The 25,552-nt window shown below is 39.9% G+C and overlaps 1 protein-coding gene across 2 annotated transcripts in view; it reads right to left on the reverse strand.

Moving 5' to 3' along the window:
* Positions 1–25,552, reverse strand: part of APOOL (apolipoprotein O like) — a 51,281-nt gene that overhangs the window by 3,269 nt on the left and 22,460 nt on the right. Inside the window, exons 4-9 of one of the 2 annotated variants that reach the window (XR_012641051.1) lie at positions 14,863–14,917; positions 11,855–11,953; positions 9,356–9,447; positions 7,782–7,898; positions 4,708–4,903; positions 1,352–1,545 (exon numbers count right to left, since the gene is read on the reverse strand). Coding sequence is in view for 1 of the 2 variants with exons in the window: in XM_074964464.1 (XP_074820565.1) it covers positions 1,448–1,545; positions 4,708–4,903; positions 7,782–7,898; positions 9,356–9,447; positions 11,855–11,953; positions 14,863–14,917 (657 nt within the window). In the remaining variant the exon portion in view is untranslated. Of the gene's footprint in view, positions 1–479; positions 1,546–4,707; positions 4,904–7,781; positions 7,899–9,355; positions 9,448–11,854; positions 11,954–14,862; positions 14,918–25,552 lie in introns of those variants that run through there. The other variant, XM_074964464.1, reaches the window with a different exon arrangement.

Here is a 25,552-nt window from a genome sequence, read left to right on the forward strand (position 1 = left end):
GCTTGCAGGATTGAGACCTTAGTCACTTAACAGGAACTCAGTATTTTAGGTATTTTTGTTTTCTTTACTGAAACAGCCATGTTGTTTGTTTAAAAAGAGGCTGCTATCCACAGGCACAAATTACTTTTCACATTTTTTTAAAACTATATGTTGATATTAGACACACGTGACATTGCCATAACTACTAATAACTAGTTCAAGAGGCAAAGAATTGCATATATGTTCTGCTCCAAAAATGATAGCAATAGAGGTATTGTGCCAGAACATGCCATTCTTCAAAAGTCAAACAAACAGTCCTTAAAAAGGATTTCCAGTTTGTCTCAAAGCACTTTATTATGTCAAAATTTTATCAGAATGAAAAATTCACTCTAAATATTTGCTCATTCTTATGTTCACAGAAATCCCATTGAAGGCAATGGGCTCTGGGTATACATGCTTCAAGACAGACTGTGGACCTTGGTTTTATTCCTACTTACCTCCACAACTTTTTATTCTTTTTTTTAAGTTAAGCTATGAGAGCACTTTCATCCAATAGTATAACTGCCTGCTTTAACCTCTGTGTCACTAAAATGCCCAACTTTCCTGCCATAATTTGCTAATAAATTCCACATTAGCACAAACAGTACCAGTAACATGGGTTAGAGCTGATGGAGCTGAAAAGAAACTAAATAAACTATGTTATTAAAGGTTGACTGAAAACTAATGTGTGGTCTACAAGGGATGCTTTGAAGACTAGCTCCAATTTTTCCTTTTCACTTTAAATGTTACTTTTAAATTAGGAAAGCTACACACATACAGAGCAAAATTTATTTTCTATTCTAGTTACCTTGGTGGAAGAGGTTAACAGCAGTGATTTTTACAAAAAGAGTTAGCATACATAAATCTTAAAGCAACTGAAATTGAGAGAGTACAATTATCACAGGTGGTTTCTTTTATTTTATGAGCGCTCAGACTAATAAGATATTTGAGCCAACATAGATGCCAAATACTATCATTTGCCCATAACATTCCAGAGCTGGGAGTGAGTGAGAAGGGGGACAACAATCAAAAGATGACCAGATTTCTCTTTTACTGTCTTTGAACAACTAAGGACCTGAAGGACAAATATATTTACACTTTCAAACAGTCCCTTATAAAGGTGATCTATGTTTATTAACAACTTGACACTGACAATCTTGATACACCCCACTGCAAGCACATATTGAGAGAAATATAATTCTCAGTGTCAAACAGCTAATTATTATTCAAAGAAATTAAAATATTTAATTGCTTCTAGGTAGTAAGAAACAATATACAACAACCAACAAGGACAAAGCAGATTGACTGTACATATTGGGATTTAAGAAAATACCTGATTAAATTATACCACATTTGGTACAATCATACATTGCATAATCCATTTTTCTTTGCTATTGTTAGTACTTCCCAATATTTGTAAATTGGTGCCTTAGCTTCTAGTACTGTACATATCCACATCCTCTGGGTTGGACTGACCATGGTCCATAAGTCTGGGGTCAAGCTTAAATTTTGTTGTCTTCGCTACATCTGTTAAAGATATTAAAATGAAATAAAATGATAATAAAGGCATAAAAGCTTTTTTTAAAAAAAGCTAATGCTTATTCAGAAGTTATACATATTGATAGTGTGAAAATTCAAGCATTATAATAAAGTGCTCTACAGTTATAAATTAACTGTAAATTACATTGGTGGGAATAGTGCAGGCAAGTTGTTGCCGCACAGTGAAAAGTCGCATCAAGTAAGAAAAACATTTGAAAGATCTACAACCTCTGACAAACTCATCACTAAATTGGTTTCACAATTAAAAAGTAATCTATTAAAAGCCTGATCATGGCATGCCCTGAGCACTGGCACAAGGGAGAAGGGGGTAGTGCGTAAGGCTCTCCTTTACACCATACTGTTGCTTCCTGGGTCAGCAGGCTCTGCAGAGCTGCTACATCCCTCCCTCCTGCAGGTGGGAAGTAATAAATGAGAAATTGGGAAGCAGGCAGAACCTTGACTCTCTCCCCGGCAGCACAGTTAGATCAGCACACTGTGCAGAGTATGCAGTGACAGGATCACAGTTTAGTACCTTTCCAGAGCAGTGGGGAGACTGAGAAGCAGATAGTGACTGAGTCACTATCTCCCTCACAGCTGGTCCAGGGGGCAAGCTGAACTCACTGCACCATACTATGAGCTAGATCACAGATGGATTATCTAGGCCTAAATTAGTGCAAATAAATTCACACCATTTGACTTTATTGGTGATTTTATATGTTTATTAAAATGTGGAGGCAACGCACACAGTACAGGGAGGTGAGGCAAAGGGAATGCCTTGTATGAAGTGACTCTCCCAAACAATGTATAGAATTTATGGGAAGTGAACCCCATCCAGCCCCTCTGAGCCAAAAAGATAGAAATCTGTTGGCTCCACTGGGGACACGGAACGGCTTCCACCTGGAAATGTGGTGACAAACAGGAAAAACTTTATTTTACCTTCTATAAGTATTTATGTTTAATATGAAAGGAGAAGTGGGGGCTGAAGGGACTGAGAAAGTTATGTATAAAGAGACCCAATAATTCCACAAACTAAAAAAGAAAAAATAAGGGAGCAACGGGATTAAAAAAAGGATTCATATGTTAAAGGTTGTATAGCGGGGGATGTCACCCAGGGACCTCCTGGTGCCAACTAACAGAGGGCACAGGAGTACATGGATCCCATGGTTCCAAATCTCTACATAACAGTTCATCAAAGGGAGTCATGTAAAGTCTCTACTGAAAGCTTATGTCACATTGACCACTGTAATCACTGTGGAATGTACGTACAGATAACATGTAAAGACTTATGTATATATACACAAGCAAAGTTATGCTCTTAGGTATGCGAGTTGGAGCTGGTCACCAGAAGGCGATAAATAAGTTTCTTTCAGGCAGAGATGCTTATCTACCTGCCCGGCTTTATAGGATTGAGTATTGTATACTTCACAATGAAAGCCTATTTGCAGTCTGATCAAGGGAAGAAAAGTCTCCAGGGGAGATGCTAGACAGGAAAAAATAAGCAGCAGGGGATACCCTGTTTACAAGTGAAGACAATGGATCACTGGACATGTCTAGGGGTGCAGAGGTACACCCTATTATGCTTCACCTAGGCTGATAGTGTATTTGCTTCATGAAAAAAGGATCACAACCAAGTCTGGCTGAAAAGACTTTAGGGTGACCTAAACTTGATTTGACAAGGGTGTGTTTTGTTAATTAAATCTAGGCTCTAGAATGCGTGTTAGGATTTTGTTTTTTATGTAACCATTTCTCTCCAATAATGCTACTTGCTGTCACTTGAATCTTTGCTCTTTGTTAAATAAACATCTTGTTTTTACCATAAACATATTTAAGTGCTGTGTGTTAAGCAGAGCTGTGATAGGGTATAACTGTTAAGCTGAGTGTACTGTTCCTTTTGGTAGCAGAGGATCTGGGAATTCTGTAAGTGTCCACTGGGTCAGGGGATGGGCACGCCAGGGAGATGCTCGGAGGACTCAGAGGTTGGAGTGTGCCTACTGTTAACCTGTAAAGAAAGAGTGGGTCATGCAGAGGCCTGGAAGGCAGTGCTTGTGGTGCGAGAGGCTGAACCACAGGAGTCACAGACCAGGCTTCCTCACACTGAGGACAGTTGATAGCAATGTGCCTCAAAACCATGGGTATCATTGGGAATGTAATAGGGATAAAAACAAACAACAAAAATACACTTTAAGAGCAAGCCCCTAACATGTTATGTTTGGTTATATAAAGACAGATGGGCATGCATAAAAGGTGATAAGAGGATATTGGAAGAACTTAATATAATATTTTCAAAATTAAAATTAATGTTATCAGTGGTAGGGGAAGCTCTGTTTTACTAGATAAGGCCAATACCACTTTTCGTGATTACTAGGGAAACGATTGTTACTGACAGAAGGACATGATAATTTCACTTAAATGTCACTATATAGATTAAGTTGTTAATTAAGAGCACATTCAAGGATTTTTCATTATCAGCATGCCATGCAATGGATCCCTTATTGATCACTTAAGATGCATGAAAAGCAACACAGTAAAGAACTAGTGAAAATAAAATACAGTGCTTCACATACAAATTGTGTGTGCTTTGTCAATGCCCTGGGCTAGTACCTCTCAAACCTAGACAGATGGCTGATCACCTGGTGCTGGATCTCCTCTTTGTTTCCAGCTGCTTTTACAGATACCTAGATATTTCACTACAGGAGAGCCAGGATGCCTGTAAAAGCAACTGGAAACAAGGAGAAGCCACACTAGTTGCCTTCACAAGTAAGCTGATGCTATATGTGAGGAAACAGATGTTACCTTCAAGGAATATGATCCTTTAACAAAAGCAAATGCTGCAGTTTCCATAGAGAAGATGTGCAACTGACAGCAAGAAGGATCCATGTGATTGGGAATGGGAAGATAAGTGGTCCACAATACATATTCTTTATTGAGGTGTGGTCTACAGTGTGGGATCCCCTATCACCTCTTTGGGCTCTTGATATAGCATACTAAATTGTATGGAGTTTACCACACTAGGAAGCTAAATTTGACAGCTAGATTTCTAAAGCTAAATTTGACAGGCCTGCTCGAGTTGCTTTTTAAAAAAAGAATAATGAAAAATAACATTAAATAATTCACAATTCACTGCAGTTGATGCTAATTTGAGTTTCGTACCTGAGATGACATTTGGCACTTTTATTTCTGCTGACAAAGGCACCAGATCTTTCGAACTCTGAATCTTCATTACAGCAGAATCTGTTACAGCAAGTGGTTTTGATTTAACCTCAGATTCAGGGGTTGTTTTATGAATCTCTGCACTTTTATCGTCTCTTACAGCTGGTTCTGGAACTTGTTGCAGGTGTGAACCAGGCTAAATCGCAAATGAACCAACCAAACAAAACAGAACAGTATTTATGTGTATGTTTATTACATTGTTGATAAAGAAAACTACAAAAGAGCTGTCACATTTTAATAAAGGATTTCCAGATATTCATTCAGTGTGTACAAAGTTTCATACTGGATACACAGAAATATGCCAGAAGAAATTAGTGTACTATATGCCTCAATTCACTTCATGGTAGATTCAAATAATTGACAATATTTCCTGATGATGTTGAGATTGTTTGCATAAAATAGGCACCACAATAAGGGGACAGAAGATGCATTTCCTTATACTATCAAGATACAAGGAACTTCAATTTGGACGTATAGAAGCTTGTTTAATGGTTAATGAATAATACTACTAAGTTTTGATATACCTCTTTTCATCCAAGATACTCAAAAGTCTTTACAAAGAAGGGTACAGGTCATTATCCTTTTACAGAAAGGGAAACTGAAGCACAGAACAAGGTTAAAGCAATAGGTGGATTTACAGGATAATTGTCAGCCTTACCAAAATTATTAAGAGACTTGGAGTTTGAATTATCACTAACCACTTTGATCAAGATAACTAACAAACCTCCTGCAGATTATTCTTGATTAGTGATGAGCAACTGTTTAGTTTAGGGGCAGGTCTACACTATGGGAGGGATCGACGCTCTGAGATTGATCCACTGGTGGTCGATTTAGCGGGGCTAGTAAAGACTCGCCAAATCGACTGCAGATCGCTCTCCAGTTGACCCATGTACTCTACCCCCGATGAGAAGAGTAAGGTAAGATGACAGGAGATTTTCTCCCATCGACCCTGCCCACGGTGCAGACCTCACGGTAACTCAACTTAAGGTACGTCGACTCCAGCTACGTTATTGACGTAGCTGGAGTTGCGTAGCATAGGTCGACTTACCACGGTAGTGTAGACATAGCCTAGGAAATAACTGACCTTATTTAGCAAAACTCTGACAGTTTATAATTCTTCTTACCACCCAGTTCTTATTTCCCTAACAGTTTCTCATTATTCAACTGAAATAAAATACTCTTCAGTCAGAATTCTGCTCATGGTTCTCAATGGAAATAAAACTGAGGATTAACAAAAATGTCAAAAATATATCAGTGTTTTAATAGATATATCAAAATATTTGTTTGCTGGAGTAAACCGAAATGTTTAATTTCTAATCGATTAAACATTCAACTGTATTTCCATATAGTAATTCGATGCCTCATGGAAATTGTAGTTTGGGCATCTTGTGCCCTCACTTTCTCCTACTGGCTTGACTCTCTAACCATCTGAAGAAGTGGGTTTTTTACCCACGAAAGCTTATGCCCAAATAAATCTGTTAGTCTTTAAGGTGCCACCAGACTTCTCGTTGTTTTTGTGGATACACAGACTAACACGGCTACCCCTCTGATACTTGTTAACCAGACTACATCTCCCATGATGCAGTGTGGTCTCCTCCTTTGACTGAGCCATGTGGTGCACCAGCAGAAATGTAGTCTGGACAGTGAACTGGGTGCACTGCAGAAAATGGAGCACGAGATGTCCAAAACTATAAGTTTCCTGTGTCTGTGTTCTCATAGGGAAATGCAGTATCATGTTGAACTGATTCAAAATGTTTTGTTTCTATCAAAAATGCTGAAATGAAATATTTCACCATTTCTGAATCAAAAATTTGTTTTGAACTTTTCATTTGTGAAAAATATTGCTTTCAACTTTTCATCCTAATTCAGGATTTTTTCTTTTTTTTTTTTTAAATGTTGAAATATCAACATTGCCCTCAGGATAGAAATTCCAATTTTTGCTCATATCTAATTCTTTATTAATTATTATTATTAAGATATACAAAAATATTCTCATAAGATTTTTTAAATTGTAAACTGGCATTCAGAACACTCATGTTTCCAAACTAGAGTAAGTCAAATTCACGAATACCTGGAATCTTTAGAACCAATGGAAAAATCTGTATCTTTTTATTCACTAAAATGAAATGTCCTATTTATACTTTGTAATCACAATAAAATAGGTGTGTTCTCGCCAGCTGCCACTTGATCGCCATCCACACGCTAAAAAGCATCACATTTTTCATAAACTGGCAATCACGTTAACAATATCAACAGAGGTGCCAATAGGGTGACCAGACAGCAAGTGTGAAAAATCGGGACAGGGTGGAGGTGGGGGGTAATAGGTGCCTATATAAGACAAAGCCCCAAATAGAGGGACGGTCCCTATAAAATTGGGACATCTGGTCACTCTAGGTGCCAAGGACTTATCCTGCAAACATTTACACACGTTCTTAACTATATTACCATGAGTAGTCCTACTGAAATCAATGAGGCCACTTATAGATAGAAAAGATAAGCATGTCTAAGTGTTTGCACGTCCATGGCCTAAATAAGGAAAATTAACTATTTTCTTATGGTTGCATCTCCAGATCAATGAGGTGTATTAAAAAGGCAGTGGAGGGAAGCTCACCTAGCTGTTGTGCATGCTGAATATGTTGTATGAGTAAACAGATCTCAAGGTCTATCAATCTGAGATTTGTCACAAACACTACAGTCAAACAAAATTTTTTAAAAAAAAATCACTCTGACTGTAAGCTCTTGGGGCAGGGACCGTCTTTTTGTTCTGTGTTTGTACAGCACCGAGCATAACGGAGTCCTGGTCCAGGACTGGGACTCCTAGGTGCTACAATAATACAAATAAATACCAATGGCAGTAAAATATGAGGACCTTTGTGCCTCCTAACACACTTCATTGTGATATTAAATAATATCAACGAACACACCTGTATCTTTTTGCTTAAATTTGCATTTCAAAAATCAACCTAAGGTATTGAACTGAATGACTTAAGTGATCATTCCTTGGAAAAACCTACCTTGGTATCTTCTTTCTGTGTGAGTAGCACTTCTTTCATAGAGGAGTTTTTTGTCCATAGTGATCCTATTGCTTCATAGGTTTGATGGCTTGTAACATATACTTTTTTCCCTGTTATCTAATTTAATTAGTTAAAATGTATTATTTTAACAAGAAGCTTTAAAAATGGTAGGGTTCACAGAACATTTCAAGTAAAGCAAATATTCTCCTTTAATAAACTGTATAGTAGCTCCAATACTGGAAGACAGAAAATCTGCATTTCACAAATTTGATGCATCTCAGATCTCCCCCCACTCCCAATCTTATATTATAAATCATGTTTAAATTGTAAATCTGCTGCAGTGCATCCATTTACACAAAATGGATTTAAAACTTAACAAGGGAATAGTGGTTTAAATAAATGAATGCACTGGAAGCTAGAAAAGTAAGAAAAGTCAGACATATCATATGCTACAAACTTGAAACAAAAACGTGACTCATTTAGCTAGATTTTTTTCATTCATGCAAAGACAATCATAGCTAAATTTATGCCCCGTTAAAACAAATCCCATGGTGAGGAAAGATACAACCAAGAAATAAAAGGACCTAACTGAAAGTAGCGAACATTGCTGTTTTGCTTCACAAAGCTCTGAATTTGTAAATTCTTATTCAGCCCGTAATTATTCAAACTCTGTGAGGTTGCAACATCTGTGGAGTGGCTCTGTAGATAAGCTGCAGCCAGGGAGGATTCTATTTCCTCATTCACAGAGAGCTATGCACAAAGTTTTGGTACTATGGCTATGTATACACTATCCTGCCATTCGGACTATAAAAGAGTGTAAATAGCAGTGTGCACCAAAGTGCTGTGCTCCCCCATGTGGTCACTGAGTGCACAAACTAAAAGGTTCCTCGTTCGCTTTAACATAGTCTTGTCTAAAGAGGACATTTATGCAAACTAGGAACATTTTAGTTCACGCCTACAGCATCCATGCAGGGGAATCACAGTGCAGCACTTTGGTGCACACTACTATTCACACCCTTGTAGCTAAAATGCGGGGCAGCGTAGTTAAGCCCATAAAATCAGTATTTTAAGTAGCTAGCCAACAAGCTAACTTCAAGATCACAGTCACAAGAAAAGAGTGAGGGGGATTCCCTGTTTCACATGGATCCAGCACTGGATGTACATTAAAAGAAAGAGCTTCAGAAATGTCACCTGTGTATCCATTGGGCAGTTTCTTGTACAGTATTATTTTAATGCACTGAAATGAGTAGATGTTAAAAAAAAATACAATTTTCTGTTAATTAAAAATGTTATTGTATTGTATCTAAAAATGAAACTCTCCCTTCTCCAACTAAGAATTAAATATGGAAAATAGCATTACATTGGTCAAGTAAATTCAGCCATATTATTCGTTTCTGATGGACACGTAATTAACAACTGTGATGCATCACACACACATAGCGTATAAACTGATGCCAGCTCCATAACCCTGGAAATTAAATACTGCAGATGTGTTGAACATTTCAGTCTCACTCAGTTTAAATATTAAAATGTTGATATTTTCAGCCTATGAAAGAACAAAACAAAAAACTTACCTTGGCAAGTACTACTGACTGAGCTGGGTAACAAACGGATACTGCTAAAGTGGCAAGCCCCAGCGGATAAGCAGTTTTCTTAACTCTAGAACCTGTGTAAACCACACAAATAATTTAAACAGGTACTAGATACAAATGGAACATAGTATTGGATAGCTATATAATTTTAACCTCCGACTCTTGGCAACTACCTAGATCAAAATCTATCGCAGGTATGATTGGCGTAGAGTTGTGTCTGTATTCCAATGGGCCAACTGATGTTTCAGTAAAATTTACTGAATTAAAAAAATGAGGATATATCTTCAATTATGAAATATAATTAAAATCTTCTATATAAAACTAGTTCAAATTCCAATGTGTATTATCTTGCATTTAATAAAGAGTTTCCTCTGCTATCATGCTACCCAACTGCCAGGCTCTCTCAGGTTTCTGTGAATACTCATACCCTTCTATGCTCCTCACTATCCTACATAATTTTGTGTTATCTGCTAATTTTACCACCATCACTGTTCCCCCCACCTTTTCCAGGTCACTAATGAATGTGTTACACATTTGTCCTATTACATATCTTTGAGGCAATCTATTGTTAACACTGATCACTAATTCCTACTCTTTGTTTACAGTCTCTTAGCCAATTTCTAATCCATGACAGTTCTTTCATACCAGGACTACTTAAGTTTACTTTAAGTTTCTTTGACAAAGTTTTTGAAAGCCCAAATAAATTATATCTGTTAGTTCTCTTTTACCCACTATTTTGTTGACACACTTAAAATCTAGCAGACAACAGAAGGACAACATTTTCTTGAATGAAGTGTGCTGTTTTGTCTGTATCATATTCACCTACTTGTAGATGTCATATAACTCTATGTAAGTACTGTTTCAAGTATTTTACCTGGTACTGAAGTAAAAATTTGTCAGTAACACACCCCAACACCTGTTTTAAAAGTAAGTACTTGCTACCCTTCAGTGCATAGTACATTACATTAATGAGGCTGCATATTTTAGCTAGCAGCTTAACAATTTCAGTTCACCCTTGGATCTACACTATCCACCCCGGTGATTTGTTGTCCTTTAAGGACTCGATCCTGCCAGCTGTTTCACGTGGAACACGGTCTGATTTATCAGTTTGTTCTAGCACTTTTTCTTTTGACCCTTCAAACACTCACAGTGGCTCATTTTTATTACCCATTACCTGTCATTCTATTATGTTTTAAAAATGCCTTTTTTTTTTCCAAGGTCATCTTCCATTGCCAAGCATTTTGGTTCACCAGTTTTTGCTTTTAACCTCTACATATTTGATTCCCCTCTGAAATCCCGCCCTTAGGTCTAGGCTGTCCTTTCCCCAATTCATTTTGTGGTGCTTAATGCATTTAAATCCCTCTTTTTTATTATATTACCATTGTATAATCCAAACTGTGGGGAATGATTTAGATCTGGGGCTATTTAAAAATCCAAGGAAATAAAGATCATTTGCAAATGTGATGTTCCAGTTATGCCCAGTATTCTCTTTTAATTTGTTGGTGGCTTTACCTAAATATCACATTGCTGTAAATTTCTACAATTTAAATCATTATTTTCCCGACATTATTCTTATGAAAATTTCAGAAGGAAAGATTTGTAAATTCTACAGTACTATAATGAAATACAAAGCCTACAATATTATTTCATAATTTTACAAAAATTAAGTCTGGTGATTTTGAATATATATTTCATAATTTTATGAAAATTAAATCCAATGATTGTTGAATACATCACTTTTCTCAAGCACATCTCTATTCCTGTGTCAGAGCATCCAATTCCCCACTGTCTTATACAGATCCATTTCAACATTCCATATCACAACTACCATCACTCCGGTTCAGGAGCACTTAGAGAGACTCTTCAGTGTTCACTAGAAATACTTCTCTATTGGCCAGGAGGTTCACTGAGAAGTTTGAAGTGCTCCTTCCTCCAGGAAGACACCTACAACTTATGCTGATCCTTTTAAGGAATGGGGGAGGTACTATGTGATGCAGAGAGTATTGAATCCTTTTCATGTGGCTCTAGATTTGCATACCTTTCCCCTGACTGTAGAAACTGTGAATATCATCATTTACATTGTGTGCTGATTTAAATTAATTATCAAATAATAAATTACCAAAGAAAATTAAGGCATTTCTGATGGCACCATAGGATCCTATATTTCCAATAAAATAATTCTTAAATGATAGAATTAAATATAAAATTGTTATTTTAAATGAATAAATTAAACAAAGCTGAAAAAAAAGAAAAGAAAAAAAAAGTTTGCTGGTATCCCCTCTACATAATAGAATGATCTGAAATCTTGGCTTGTTTGTTTTTAAAACTACGTAACTGTTCACAAGTGTTCAAAAGGTTTTTTACCAAAACTTAAGTGAAAATTTCAGAAAGCACAAAATAAAGTATTATTAAATTAAAGACGTGTCATACAATTACCAATCTGACAGTGTTTGAAAAAAAAAAACAAAAAAAAAACCATACCTTTTCTTGCCAGAACTAAACCAGTTAGACCTGAAATTGTAATTACAGCAACTTTTGGAAGAAATTCTGGAGGTGGATTCTTCAGATAAACGTACGTATCTTTAAAAAAAAATAATCAAAACAGCTATGATATAATAACTGAAGATTAGTCAATTTGCTCTCTCTCCCCACCCTCATTTTAAGAGAGAGAGCAGTAAAGTCATGTCTATGAAAATCTGAATGCTAAGGTAGCTCCATCTCACAACCGGATCTGCTACTGCGGATATGTGCATCCGTGTCAAGCTCCACTGACTTATTTTGCAGGTGCACACATGGGAGTCAGCACTGCAGTATCAGGATACCGATGTGTCATTCATAAAATATACATTTTACAAAGTTCACAATCATGCTCTTTAGATACCTTTTTGTATTTACTAAAATGTTAGCACTTGTTTCTAATGCAAGTGACAGAGTTTCTAGTTTTCAATGCATGTTAAAAATGTATTTAAAAATTGGTGAAAGGAGATGCCACTATGCTGGTGTTTCTTGATTTTTTAAATAATACTACTACTTGTATAGAGCGCTTTTCATCAGTAGATCTCAAAGTCTTTCACAATCTTTAACGTATTGATTCTTGCAATGCCCCTTTGATATAGGGAAGTTTCATTATCCCCATTTTTACGGAACTGAAGCTCAGAGAGACTTGCCCAAGGTCACACAGGAGGTCTCCAGTGGAGCAGGGAACTGAACTGTGCTCGTCCAAATCCTAAGCTAGTGCCCATAGGTGCCGACTCCGTGGGTGCTCTGGGGCCAGAGCACCCATGGGGAAAAACTGGTGGGTGCTCTGAACCCACTGGCAGCCAAGCTCCCCGCCCCAGCTCACCTCAGCCTCCGCCTCCTACCTGGAGCGTGCCACGTCCCTGCTTCTCCTCCGAGCGCTTGCCGCCGCAAAACAGCTGTTCCACAGCATAACAAGCTCTGGGAGGGAGGGGGAAGGAGTGGCAATGTGGCACGCTCAGGGGAGGAGGCAGGAAAGAGGCAGGGCCTGGGCGGGGATTTGGGGAAGGGGTTGGAATACGGGCAGGGAGTAAGCGGAGTTGGGGCGTGGACGTTGGGGAAGGGGCTGGAATGGGGGCGGGGGAAGGTCAAGCACCCACCGACGCCAGCACAAGTCGGCGCGTATGCTAATAGTGCCCTAACCACTGGACCATCCTTTGTTTCTTTTTAATGAAACTTATTTTCCACTGGTAATTTCAGAAATGCATCTTTAATACAAAGAGTTTTTTTTTTTTTATCTTCAATGCCAAAATTAGGACCAAACTGTGAAGTGTAAATGAGAACTAAAATAAGGAAGCAAGGGAAAGGAATTCTTCTCACCTATACAGCAGTTTGGTGCACAGCAACTGTGTAGCCTTCTCCCTGCTACTTACGGTTGCCAGGTGTCCGGTTTTTGACTGGAACACCTGGTCGAAAAGGGACCCTGGTAACTCTAGTCAGCACCACCGACTGGGCCATTAAAAGTCCAGTCGGCAGTGCTGCAGGGCTAAGGCAGGCTAGTCTGTACCTGTCCTAGCACCGCACTGCATCCCGGAAGGTGCCAGCAGGTCCAGCTCCTAGGCAGGGTGGCCACGGGGCTCCACGCACTGCCCTTGCCCCGAGCACCAGCTCCGCAATCCCACTGGCCAGGACCTGTGGCCAATAGGAGCTGGTGGGGCAGTGTGTGCGGGCGAGAGCAGTGCGGGGAGCCTCCTGGCCTGCCCGCCAAGGAGCCAGACCTGCTGGTTGCTTCTGGGGCACAACGTAGAGCCAGGACAGACAGGGAGCCTGCCTTAGCCCCACTGCACCACTGACCGGGAGCCACCCAAGTTAAGCCCGCACCCCAACCCTGAGCCCCAACCCTGGAGCCTTCTCCTGCACCCCAAATCCCTCATCCCCGGCCCCAGCCCAGAGCCCACACCCACAGTCCATACCCCCTCCTACACCCCAACCCCCTGCTTCAACCCGCAGCCCCCTCTCCTATTGCAAATCCCTTGGCCCCACCCCCACAGCCTGGAGGCCCCCCACCCCCCTCTGCACCACAGACCTCTCATCTCCAGCCCCACTCCATAGCCTGCACCCCCAGCCGGAGCGCTCACCCCATCCCACACTCCAACTCCCTACCCCACCCTGGAGCCCCCTCCCGCACCCTGAACCCCTCATTCCTGGGCCTACCCCAGAGCCCGCACCCTCAGTTAGAGTCTTCACTCCCTCGCACACCCCAACCCTCTGTCCCAGCCCAGTGAAAGTGAGTGAGGGTGGGGGAGAGCGAGCCACTGAGGGAGGGGGAATGTAGTGAGTGGGGGACAGGACCTCAGGGAAGTAGTGGGCAAGGGTGTTCAGTTTTGTGCAATTAGGAAGTTGGCAACCCTACTGCTGCTATCACAGCTATGGATTGTAATAAGAATTGGACTACTTATACACCACCTATGTGGAGGTTTACACATGTGATGCCACTCCCCAAACCATGCTCTGTGCTGCTAAGAGAAAGCACTAGGAAGAAAAATTCTTCAGCATGTAGCACACTGGGGATATAGAGACACTCGGGACATAGAGACACACTGTATCATCAGCTTCTTGCTCCATTCCCCTTTTATCCAACCCTGCAGTAGAATCATGAAAGTTCTATGATATTTAGAAGCTTCTGAACCTACTGAGGGATTTGGGTAGCATTTGGCCTCAAAATGTCATCTAATATTAAAATCAGAGGAATTACAGACAAGCTAAGTTGGTTGAGTCATAATTACAAAACGACATTCGGAATTTCCTTTTCGTTTTCAAACAAGAGACTATGGTAAATAGCATGAAGCCAGCTTCTAAGGAAGGCATGTGTGCCCCTTCTGTTTTATTGATTCTTGTGTTTGCTCTAGTACAATATCAATATTTTTGATAGAATTTGCTGTTCTCCAGTATAAACCAGCTTTGTAACTTTCATAGCCAAACAATGAGCAAGAAGAGACTAGTTTTAAATTTTGACTATATGACTCACCTACCTTTTCCAAACTGTATTGAATCCATTATCCCATTTTTAACAAAGACATAGGCATCCTACACAAAAGAAAATTTAGATAAAGTGAACTCTGTTTTTGAGTCAAAGTCTTCAATGCCATTGATACAACACTAACACACTGGACTACATACTTTTCCACTCTGGCCAAAGAGAATTGAGTAATTACATAACACACAAAAGAAACAGATCACTCAAAAAGCTTTTAGAACAAAAAAATGCAGAGATACATTGTATGTACTGGGAGCAAAGTAGAAATGTATGTTTAAATTATATATGGATGGTGTGACAGATATTGCAACCATGTGGAATATCTTTGAGGACCACATTGTATTAAGCATATGAATGGTTTATATATATATCACTGTGGGCCAGGGACTGAATTCAGCTCCAGGGGGAAAGGGTTGCTACAGCTCTGTCAGGAACAGAGCATGTCCAAGCATGTGAACAAGGGGGATCCAGTGGATATAGTGTATTTAGATTTTCAGAAAGCCTTTGACAGGGTCCTCACCAAAGGCTCTTAAGCAAAGTAAGCAGTCATAGGATAAGAGGGAAGGTTTTCTCATGGATTGGTAACTGGTTAAAAGTTAGGAAACAAAGGGTAGGAATAAATGGTCAATTTTCAGAATTGAGAGAGGTAAATAGTGGTGTCCCCCAGGGGTCTGTACTGGCCCCAGTCCTATTTAACATATTCATAAATGATCTGGAAAAAGGGGTAAACAGTGAGGCGGCAAAATTTGCAGATGATACAAAACTACTCAAGATAGGTAAGTCCCAGGCAGACTGCGAAGAGCTACAATAGGATCTCTCAAAACTGGGTAACTGGGCAACAAAATGGCACATAAACAACAAGGAGTCCAGTGGCATCTTAAAAACTAACAGATTTATTTGAGCATAAGCTTTTGTGGGTAAAAACCCACTTCTTCAGATGCCCATGAAAGCTTATGCTCAAATAAATCTGTTAGTCTTTAAGGTGCCACCGGACTCCTTGTTGTTTTTGTGGATACAGACTAAAACAGCTACCCTCTGATACTTGTCACCATAAAATGGCACATGAAATTCAATGTTGATAAATGCAAATTAATGCACATTGGAAAACATAATCCCACCTATAATAATAAAATGATGGGGTCTAAAGTAGCTGTTACCATTCAAGAAAGAGATCTTGGAGTCATTGTGGATAGTTCTCTGAAAACATCCACTCAATGTGCAGCGGCAGTCAAAAAAGCGAACAGAATGTTAGGAATTATTACGAAAGGGATAGATAATAAAACAGAAAATATCATCTTGCTTCTATATAAATCCATGGTATGCTCACATCTTGAATACTGCATGCAGATGTGGTCACCACATCTCAAAAAAGATATATTGGACTTGGAAAAATTCAGAAAAGGGTAACAAAAATGATTAGGGGTATGGAACGGCTGCCATATGAGGAGAGATTAATAAGACTGGGACTTTTCAGCTTGGAAAAGAGATAACTAAGGGGTGATATGATAGAGGTCTATAAAATCATGACTGGTGTGGAGAAAGTAAATAAAGAAGTGTTATTTACTCCTTCTCATAACACAAGAACTAGGGGCCACCAAATGAAATTAATAGGCAGCAGGTCTAAAACAAACAAAAGGAAATCAACCTGTGGAACTCTTTGCCAGAAGATGTTGTGAAGGCCAAGACTATAACAGGGTTCAAAAAAGAACTATACAAGTTCCTGGAGGATAGGTCCATCAACTGCTATTAGCCAGGATGGGCAGGAATGGTGTCCCTACCCTCTGTTTGCCAGAAGCTGGGAATGGACGACGGGGGATTCATCACTTGGTGATTTCCTGTTCTGTTAATTCCCTCTGGAGCACCTGGCATTGGCCACTGTTGGAAGACAGGATACTGGGCTAGATGGACCTTTGCTCTGACCCAGTATGGCCGTTCTTATTTTCTTAACTAAGAACAGTGTGTGTGTGTGTGGGGGAGTTAAAGGTGAATCACACAGTTTATAAACACCTCCAGAGAGGTACTACCCATTGGGAGGCTTCCACATACTGGTTAAAACTGGGTTTTCCAGAGTCCCACAGAGAAAGAAAGAGTTTTGGGCATAAAAAGGCAGGGTTTAAACAGACTCAGGGCCTTCTTTTTGATCCAGCAAATTGACAGGACCTACTGTCCTGTAGGGGCCCTAATCCTTGTAGTAAGATTAAAAAGACTTTGGCCGATGCAGGCCCCAAAATGCTGATGGGCAACTATTGGTATGTTTAGTGTGTGATTAAATCTATTTATTGGGTTTTTTATGCTTTCTCCTTAAGAATAAATGTGCTTGCTTAGAAAGAGTGGTGTGGTAGCTTGTGACAGCTGGCAATACCCCGTTCATAGCCCTGAGAGAGAAAACAACACACAAGTGTTGGCCTTTAGGCTGACTGCCTTGCTAGAGATATTGCAGTGTAAGGCAGGGAGTTGTGTAGCTTAAAACTTCACAGTCAGAAAGGAGTGGGACAAAGGTCCCTGCCCAGAGATAGGTAACAGAAGACTTGACTGGGCACTCTTGGAATGGACCACAGAGGGGGATACACAGGCAGTTTCCCTGAAACCACGACAGAGAGTACCTTTTAAAATACACACACACACACACACACACACACACACACACAATAGCTCTTGTACATACTGAAAGTTTTTTCCAAATTTCACCACAACCAAGGCATTCTTTAAAAAAAAAATTGTACAGTAATTAAAAAAAAAAATCTAGGGAGCAAAAAATAGAGCACCCAACTGTAAAAAGTTATTCTTCATTGAATTTGAACTATGTAATGTAATATTATTTAATATAATAGTATTCAAAATTGATTTTTCCCCATATAGTAAAATTATGCTGGTAGGGAAAAAGTCCAACTTTTCTATGTGCAGTTATACCTAATGTTTAACTCCTCTATAAACAAAGATTATATGATGTACAATAGTGATTCATATGGAGTTATTTGTGTTCAGTGATATAGCCTAGTCAGATGTGCAACCTAGCCTCAGAAAGTAATTTACCAGTTAATTCTTTTGACATCCAACAAGAGAACAATTCAAGTGTACTAGTCCACAGCAAAATTTCAGCTTGGTCAAAAGTCATATTTAAGATTTTTCTTGAAGTAATAAAGGAAAATATAGTCCGATAGCCTATAGTTTGAATCATCATAGTGATGCTTACTAAGCATAGCAAGAATTAGTATACTGCACATGCTTCAGAACATCGATTAACTTCAGATTGTAAGGTATAATTCTATTTCTTTTATGAGAAATTTTGTTACAATCAATTTTTGAATTTATACCACAGGGGGTCACTGCTATTCAAGCCCTGAAATATTAAAAACCACTTTAGAAACCTTTTAATCTAATATATAGAAAAAGTTTGATATTTTAATTGTGAATGTTTTAAGACCAAATCCTTGTTTCAGTGAAATCTCCCATTCATTTAAATGGAATGGGGATTTGACCTTGAGTAAGTACTCAAAACAACGATTATGGTTACATTTTCCAAAGTGCCTACGTGATTTAGAGGCTTTTTGAACATGGGACTTGTCATGTAGATGCTTTTGAAAATTTTGCCCCAAGGGTCTAAATAAAAAAATAATATATATCAAATGGAAGAAAGGGGGAGTTGATAGTAATGAATATAAATCAGAAGTTAGGAATTGCAGAAAATTGATAAGGGAAGTCAAGGGACACAAGAAGAAATTTATTGCCAGTAGACTTAGGGACAATAAGGAGTTTTTAAAATATATTAGGAACAAAAAGAATCTGACAATGACATTAGTCCATTACTAGATGGGAATGGTAGAATTATCAATAATAATCAGAAAAGGCAGAAGTGTTCAGTACAAATTTGTTCTGCATTTGGGGAAACACAGATGACACAGTTTCATCATACAGTTATAACATACTTTCCATCCCACCAGCATATCTGGAGAACGTTAAACAGAAACTACTAAAGTTAGACTTTCTAAAACCAGCAGGTCCAAATAACTTGCATCCAAGAATTTTAAAAGTGATAGTTGAGCAGCTCACTGGACCATTAACGTTAATTTTCAATAAGTCTTGCAGCACCACAGTTGTTCCAGAAGATTGGAAGAAAGCCAGTGTTGTACCCATTTTTAAAAAGGGTAAATGGGATGATCCAGATAATTACCGGACAGTCAGCTTAACATTGATCTTTGGCAAGATAACGGAGCGGCTGATACAGGACGCGATTAATGAAGAATTAAAGGAGAGTAATGTAATTAATGTAAATCATTATGGGTTTAAAAAAACTAGAACTTGCCAAACTTACTTAATATCTTTTTTTAAATGAGATTACAAGTTTGGTTGATAAAGGTAATAGTGTTGACATAATACACTTCTTTAAGAGGTTTGACTTGGTACCGTGGACCATCTTGATTAAAAAACTAGAATGATGTAAAATTAACATGGCACACATTAAATGGATTAAGAACAGGCTAACTAATAGGTCTCAAAATGTAACTGTAAATGGGGAATCATCATCAAGTAGGATTGTTTCCAGTGTGGATCCTGCAGGGGATTGGCTTTTGGCCCTATATTATTAAACATTTTTAACAAGGACCTGGAAGAAAACAAAATCATCACTAATAAAATCTGATTAGAAAAATTGTGAGAGTGGTAAATAATGAAGAGAAGAGCTCACTGACTCAGAGCAACGTGGATCGCTTGGTAAACTGGGTGCAACCAAACAATTCGTGTTTTAATATGGTGAAATATAATGTATACATCTAAACAAAGAATGTAGGCCAAACTTACTTGATGGGGGACTCTATCCTGGGAAGCAATGACTCTGAACGACATCTGGGAGTTGTGATGAAAAATCAGCTCAACATGAGCTCCCAGTGCTAATCTGTGGCCAAAAAAGCTAATGCAATCCTGGGATACATACACAGGGGAATCTCAGGTAGGAGTAGAGAGGTTATTTTACCTCTTTATTTGGCTCTGGCAATTGCTGCTGGAATACTAAGTCCAGGTCTGGCACCCACAATTCCAGAAGGATGTCGATAAATAGGAGAGGGTTGAGAGAAGAGCCACGAGAACGATTAAAGGATTAGAAAACCAGCTTTATAGTTACAGTGTCATGGATATAGGTGGAAGGAGAGCAACCTTTATGTATCCTTGGCAGCTGTACTGGATTGCCTTACCTGTAAAGGGTTAAGCAGTTCAAAGGACTTAGCTGGCACCTGACCAGAAGGACCAATGAGAAAAGAAGACACTTTCAAACCTGAGGAGGAAGGATTTGTTTTTGTTCTGTGTGTTGTTCCCTCTCTGGGCGGAGGGAGAAGCCAAGCAGGTACAATATCTCCTGAAAAATATACCTGGAATAAGCCATGTAAAACCACAGAAACTGTGAGTAGGGCAAGGAAATGCATTAGGTTATCTTTTGTTTGGCTTGTGAATTTTCCTGTGCTACAGAGGTAGTTTCATTCCTGTTTCTGGAACTGTGAAGCTGAGCCCAGAGGGGAATCCTCTGTGTTTTAAATCTTTTTATTAGCCTGTAAAGCTACCTTCCATCCTGATTTTCCAGGTGTGATTCTTTTACTTTTTTCTTTATAAATAAAGTTCTTCTTTTAAGAACCTGATTGATTTCAGTGTCCTGAAGACAAAGGGTCTGGTCTGTGCTCACACTGCTAAGGCAACTGGTTGGTATATTATTCTCAAGCCTCCCTAGGAAAAGGGGTGAAGGGACTTGCGTGGATAGGGATTCCAAGTGACCCTTCCCTGAATTGTTGTGTGAACCACTTGGTGGTGGCAGCAATACTGTCCAAGGACAAGGAAAGGAATTTCTGCCTTGGGGAAGTTTTAACCTAAGATGGTAGAATATAAGTTTAGGGGGTCTTTCATGGGGGTCCCCAAATCTGTACCCCCAGAGTTCAGAGTGTGTGTGTGTGGAGGAACCCTGACAGACCATCTCAAGGAGCTCATTATATTTAGCTTAACAAAGAGAAGGTTAACAGGTGACTGGATTACAGTTTATAGATATCTACATGGAGAACAAATATTAAATAATGGACTCTTCAATCTAGCTGAGCAAGGTATAACATGTTCCAGTGGCTGGAAGCTGAAGATCAACAAATTCATACTGGAAATAAAACGTACATTTTTAACAGTGAGGGTAATTAACCACTGGAACAATTTACCAAGGGCTCTGGCAAATTATCCATCACTGACAAAATTTTAAATCAAGATTGGATTTTTTCTAAAAGATATGCCCTAGCACAAGGGTGGGCAAACTTTTTGGCCCAAGGGCCACATTGCGATTGCAAAACTGTATGGAGCACCAGGGAGGGAAGGCTGTGCCTCCCCAAACAGCCTGGCCCCCATCCCCTATCCTCCCCCTCCACCTTCCCACCCCTGACTGCCCCCCTCAGAACCCCAAACCCATCCAACCCCCTCTGCTCCTTGTCCCCTGACCACCCACTGCTGGGATCCCCCGCCCCTGACCACCCCCCTGGGACCCCACCCCCTATCCAACCCCCCATTCAACCCCCCCTGCTCCCTGTCCCCCGACTGCCCCGAATCCTATCCACACCCCCACCCCCTGACAGGCCCCCCAGGACTCCCACGCCTATCCAACCCCCCCTCCCGACTGTCCCGACCCCTATCCAAACCCCCGGCCCCTGACAGCCCTCCCCCCCCAATCCAACCCCCCCGTTCCCCATCCCCTGACCGCCTCCCCCTCCCCAGGACTCCCATGCCTATCCAACCCCCCCGGTTCCCCGCCCCATGTCTGCCCCCCATCCAATGCCACCGCTCCCCGCCCCCTTACCATGCCACTCAGAGTGGCAGGAGCTTGCAGCCCTGCCGCCAGGCCAGAGCTACCCCGCGGTGCCCGGCAGGAGCGGTGGGCCAGAGCACTGGTAGCGCAGCAAGTGGAGGCTGCGGGGGAGCGGGGACAGCAGGGGAGGGACCAGGGGCTAGCCTCCCAGTCCGGGAGCTCAGGGGCCAGGCAGGATGGACCCATGAGCCGTAGTTTGCCCACCTCTGCCCTAGGAACGATTTTTGAGGCCATTCTAGGCATGCATTATACAGGAAGTCAGACTAGATGATTAGAATGGTCCAATCTGGCCTTGGAATCTATGAATTATCCCTATGTACATGAATAACCATACTCAGTAGTACTCATAGGTGTACGTGTTTACACAACTGGGGCTTAAAAGTAACAACGCTTATGAAATGTAAGAAAACTCTACTTTGCACAGTTTCTTCAGGTTGTTTACTTCCCTTCCTTTAACCTGATTATTTAGTATCAAAGATTGTTTTGGCTGACTTACTTATTGTGGAATCTTTCTTTGTCTTAAAATAGAATCATACTTAAAGCATATCAGAGGTAGTTCATGTTGTGCTATAAATGCAAACAAAATTTATATACCTTAAATAAAATAATCTTGCACTACTGTATAAATATTAATTAAAAATCCTCATGACAACAGCTCTGTGGTGATGAGAAAATGGAACATATTTTATAAAATAAGCAATATATTGACATTTAATGTATATTTACACTAGACGATCACGAGATCATATCATATTGCCAAAGTTAACATCCACCGTTAATTTGGTTAAGGGACACTGTGACACTCTGAACCTCAAAGTAGCACCCTGGAACCCCCATATTCACCACTGTAATAGTATTATCCTATGTTTTGAACAAAGTATGCCTTGTATGGTATCATTTTGTAAGTCTTGAGATGTTGAATAATAATAAACTGTTGAATTGTACATACTATCATTGTATGTGAAGTTATGAAGTATTTCTGTGTGTGTTATTGAAATACGTTATGAGGTTGGGAACACCCAAAACCAGCCTTTAAATTACAAAGGAATAGTTATCAGACAGTTGTTAACGGCTCATCAGTACACAATTTGCTATCCCAGAGGTTTCTTGGAGGCGGCACGTACATAATAGAGACTGCTTGACCAATGGGGATTGCCTGACCCCCACGTCAGAGCAAGAATCTTTTCAGCAAGCTAGAAGTACAAAAGAGACACAGTGACATCACTTGGCCTCCCCCCCCAACTCAACTTCTGGAAGACGAGACTTTGAACTGGGGAAATTTGGTCTTAGGCTGGAGGGGGGTGCCAGTCTGTGTATTGAGGAACTGTAACCTACTTGTACCATCTGTCAGAGTGAGAAAAGCTGTTTGATTCAGACCTCCCTTAGACTGAAAGTTTAGGATTTAGAATGCGTGTTTACTTTTTATTTTCTTAAGTTAATGATCTCTGACCTTTATGCCTACTACTTATAATCATTCAAAATCTACCTTTCCGCAGTTAATAAACTTATTTTAAAGTTTTATCTTACCAGTGAGTTTGTCTAAAGTGCTTGGGAAATTTCAACTCAAAATTACAAAGGCTGGTGCATGTCCACTTTCCTATGAAGAAGTGGCAAACTAAGTAATGAACCTACACTGGTCATGCTTCTGACCAGTGCAAGACAGAACAATTCTGGGGTGCAAGACTGGGGAACAGGAAGAAATTGGCTGGAGCCTCTCTGTTGATGGTTAATGAGTGACTGAGAGATCATTCATGTAACAGAGTTGGGTGTGTCCCTGCCTGTGATGTCTGTGTAAGTGCAGTGCAAATCAGAGGCTTGTAGCTTGACATCAGCACCACAGTGTGAGAAGCAACCCAGGTTGGTGGGACACAGGCTCAATAGTCCCACAATACAGGTTTCAACCCAGGGACCCCGTCACAGTACACACTCCCACATCAAATGGCACGAGGGAACCAATTTAAAGCTTTAGCAGCTTTTTACCTTTTGGCATGCATTGTACACAACTTGAAAGCAAGGAGTGCTGTGGTCTCCACAAAGTGCTCAGCAAAACATCCTAAAGCTATATCTATGGGAAAACTACAAATTATGGAGGATTACATGGACTCAATGAGAGTTAGACCTGGTGTACACTAGGAACTATTGCCAATATAATAATGTTGCTTAGGGATGGGATTATTGTTATTACATTTTTATGCTGGCAAACCTCCTAATGGAGATGCAGCTTATACCAGCAAACGAGTGCTTCTGATGGTATTGCTTACGCTGATTTCCCAAGCAAAATAAACTATGCCAGCAAATTCACATTTTGCCAGAATAACTGCATCTACAGTAGAGTTTTTCCAGTCCAGAAGTGTCATAAAAAAATAAATAACCCAGGCAACATTTCTATAGCAGCAAAACCTTAAATATACACCTGGCCTGGGTCACTAGTCTAGATCCAACTCAGGTCAGTGTTATTGAAAAGATATTAGAGTTCTGACAGTTGTTCAGTATCTTTATCCAAGATCAATTGGTGGTTTCAGTCTAGCTGCTAAAGGACCAGGGTGCACTTCAGAAAAACTACCTTAAAAATTGTCACCTTTGTGGTTCATTGACACCTTCATTTCTAGAAGTGGTTGCAAGGACGTGGGGGAAACTCATACTGCGGTACCTCCCATGCTATAAGTGTTATATGGATTGATGAGAGGACTTTAATTTCCAGGACTATCAACCTGATGTATTTTATGAGCACTACACTCACTTGAAATGCCTGCAGGCTATTCTTTAGCTGATAGAGTTATATATATATATATATATGATGTCTTGCTGCACAAGTGTCTGTTCCTTTTTGATCTAGATTCTAAACAGTAGAGGCAAGTCTCAAAGTGGCTAGCGAAAGCCCTCTTATTAAGGTAAAAAAAAAAAAAGTAAAACATGACAACGAATGTCAAAATAACAGTGTTCACCATTAAGAGTTATTATTTTTGTTAATGGGAGACCGTCATAGCTAAGATACTACAGTTTTACTCTATACTTAAAATATTAAGCAGCTCTGCTAACTATCTGGTATTTATCACCAAATTATTACTTTGTTTTGGAAATCACTACATGTTTCAGGGATTCTAACAACTTAACCCCTTCTGTCACTGTTTCTTAAGTTACATAGCAGTGTAATACTGACTGGCAGCAACAGAGAACTATTCAGGAGGAGTATGTGAAATGCAGTTGCTCTTAAGTATTAAAGATGAAAATGACAAGGTGATCAAGTCAAATCAGAGTATCACCGTTTCGTCTGTTGAAATAACGTGCCTTCACCAGATTCCTTCCAAAAGGGTGAAGTTTTTGTTTTATTTTTAATACAAAAAAAGCACTACACGGTGACTGATGACACGCCTCTTAAAGGGACAGTCAGCTTGAAATCTAACCAATTTTAAAAGTGTTTGAAATATTTTCACGTACAACATTCATCCTTAAAATCTGCCAGTTTTTGTATTTTATAATCATGTTTTCCTGTTTGTAAATATTTTCTCTTCCCTCTTGCTATATGAAAGGTCCACACAAACAAAAAGGAAAACAAATTGACTATATAGGGGGAAATTGTGAAGTTGGCTATATACAAAATGCTGTCAAATCCATAAAGTAAACAACCCCCAGGTGTTCGGTTTTCAACCGGAACACCCAGACAAAAAGGGACCCTCCCCAGTCCAGTGAAAATGAGCGAGTGCGTGACGGTGGGGGAGAGCAAGCAACGGAGGGAGGGGGGATGGAGTGAGCGAGGCGGGGCCTCGGAGAAGGGGCAGGGCAAGGGTGTTCGGTTTTGTCTGATTAGAAAGTTGGCAACCCTAGAGTCCAAAAAAGATATATCTTTGCTAACTCTCAACTGTTA

This window comes from Natator depressus, chromosome 9 (assembly GCF_965152275.1).
Source record: "Natator depressus isolate rNatDep1 chromosome 9, rNatDep2.hap1, whole genome shotgun sequence".
NCBI classification, from domain to species: domain Eukaryota; kingdom Metazoa; phylum Chordata; order Testudines; family Cheloniidae; genus Natator; species Natator depressus.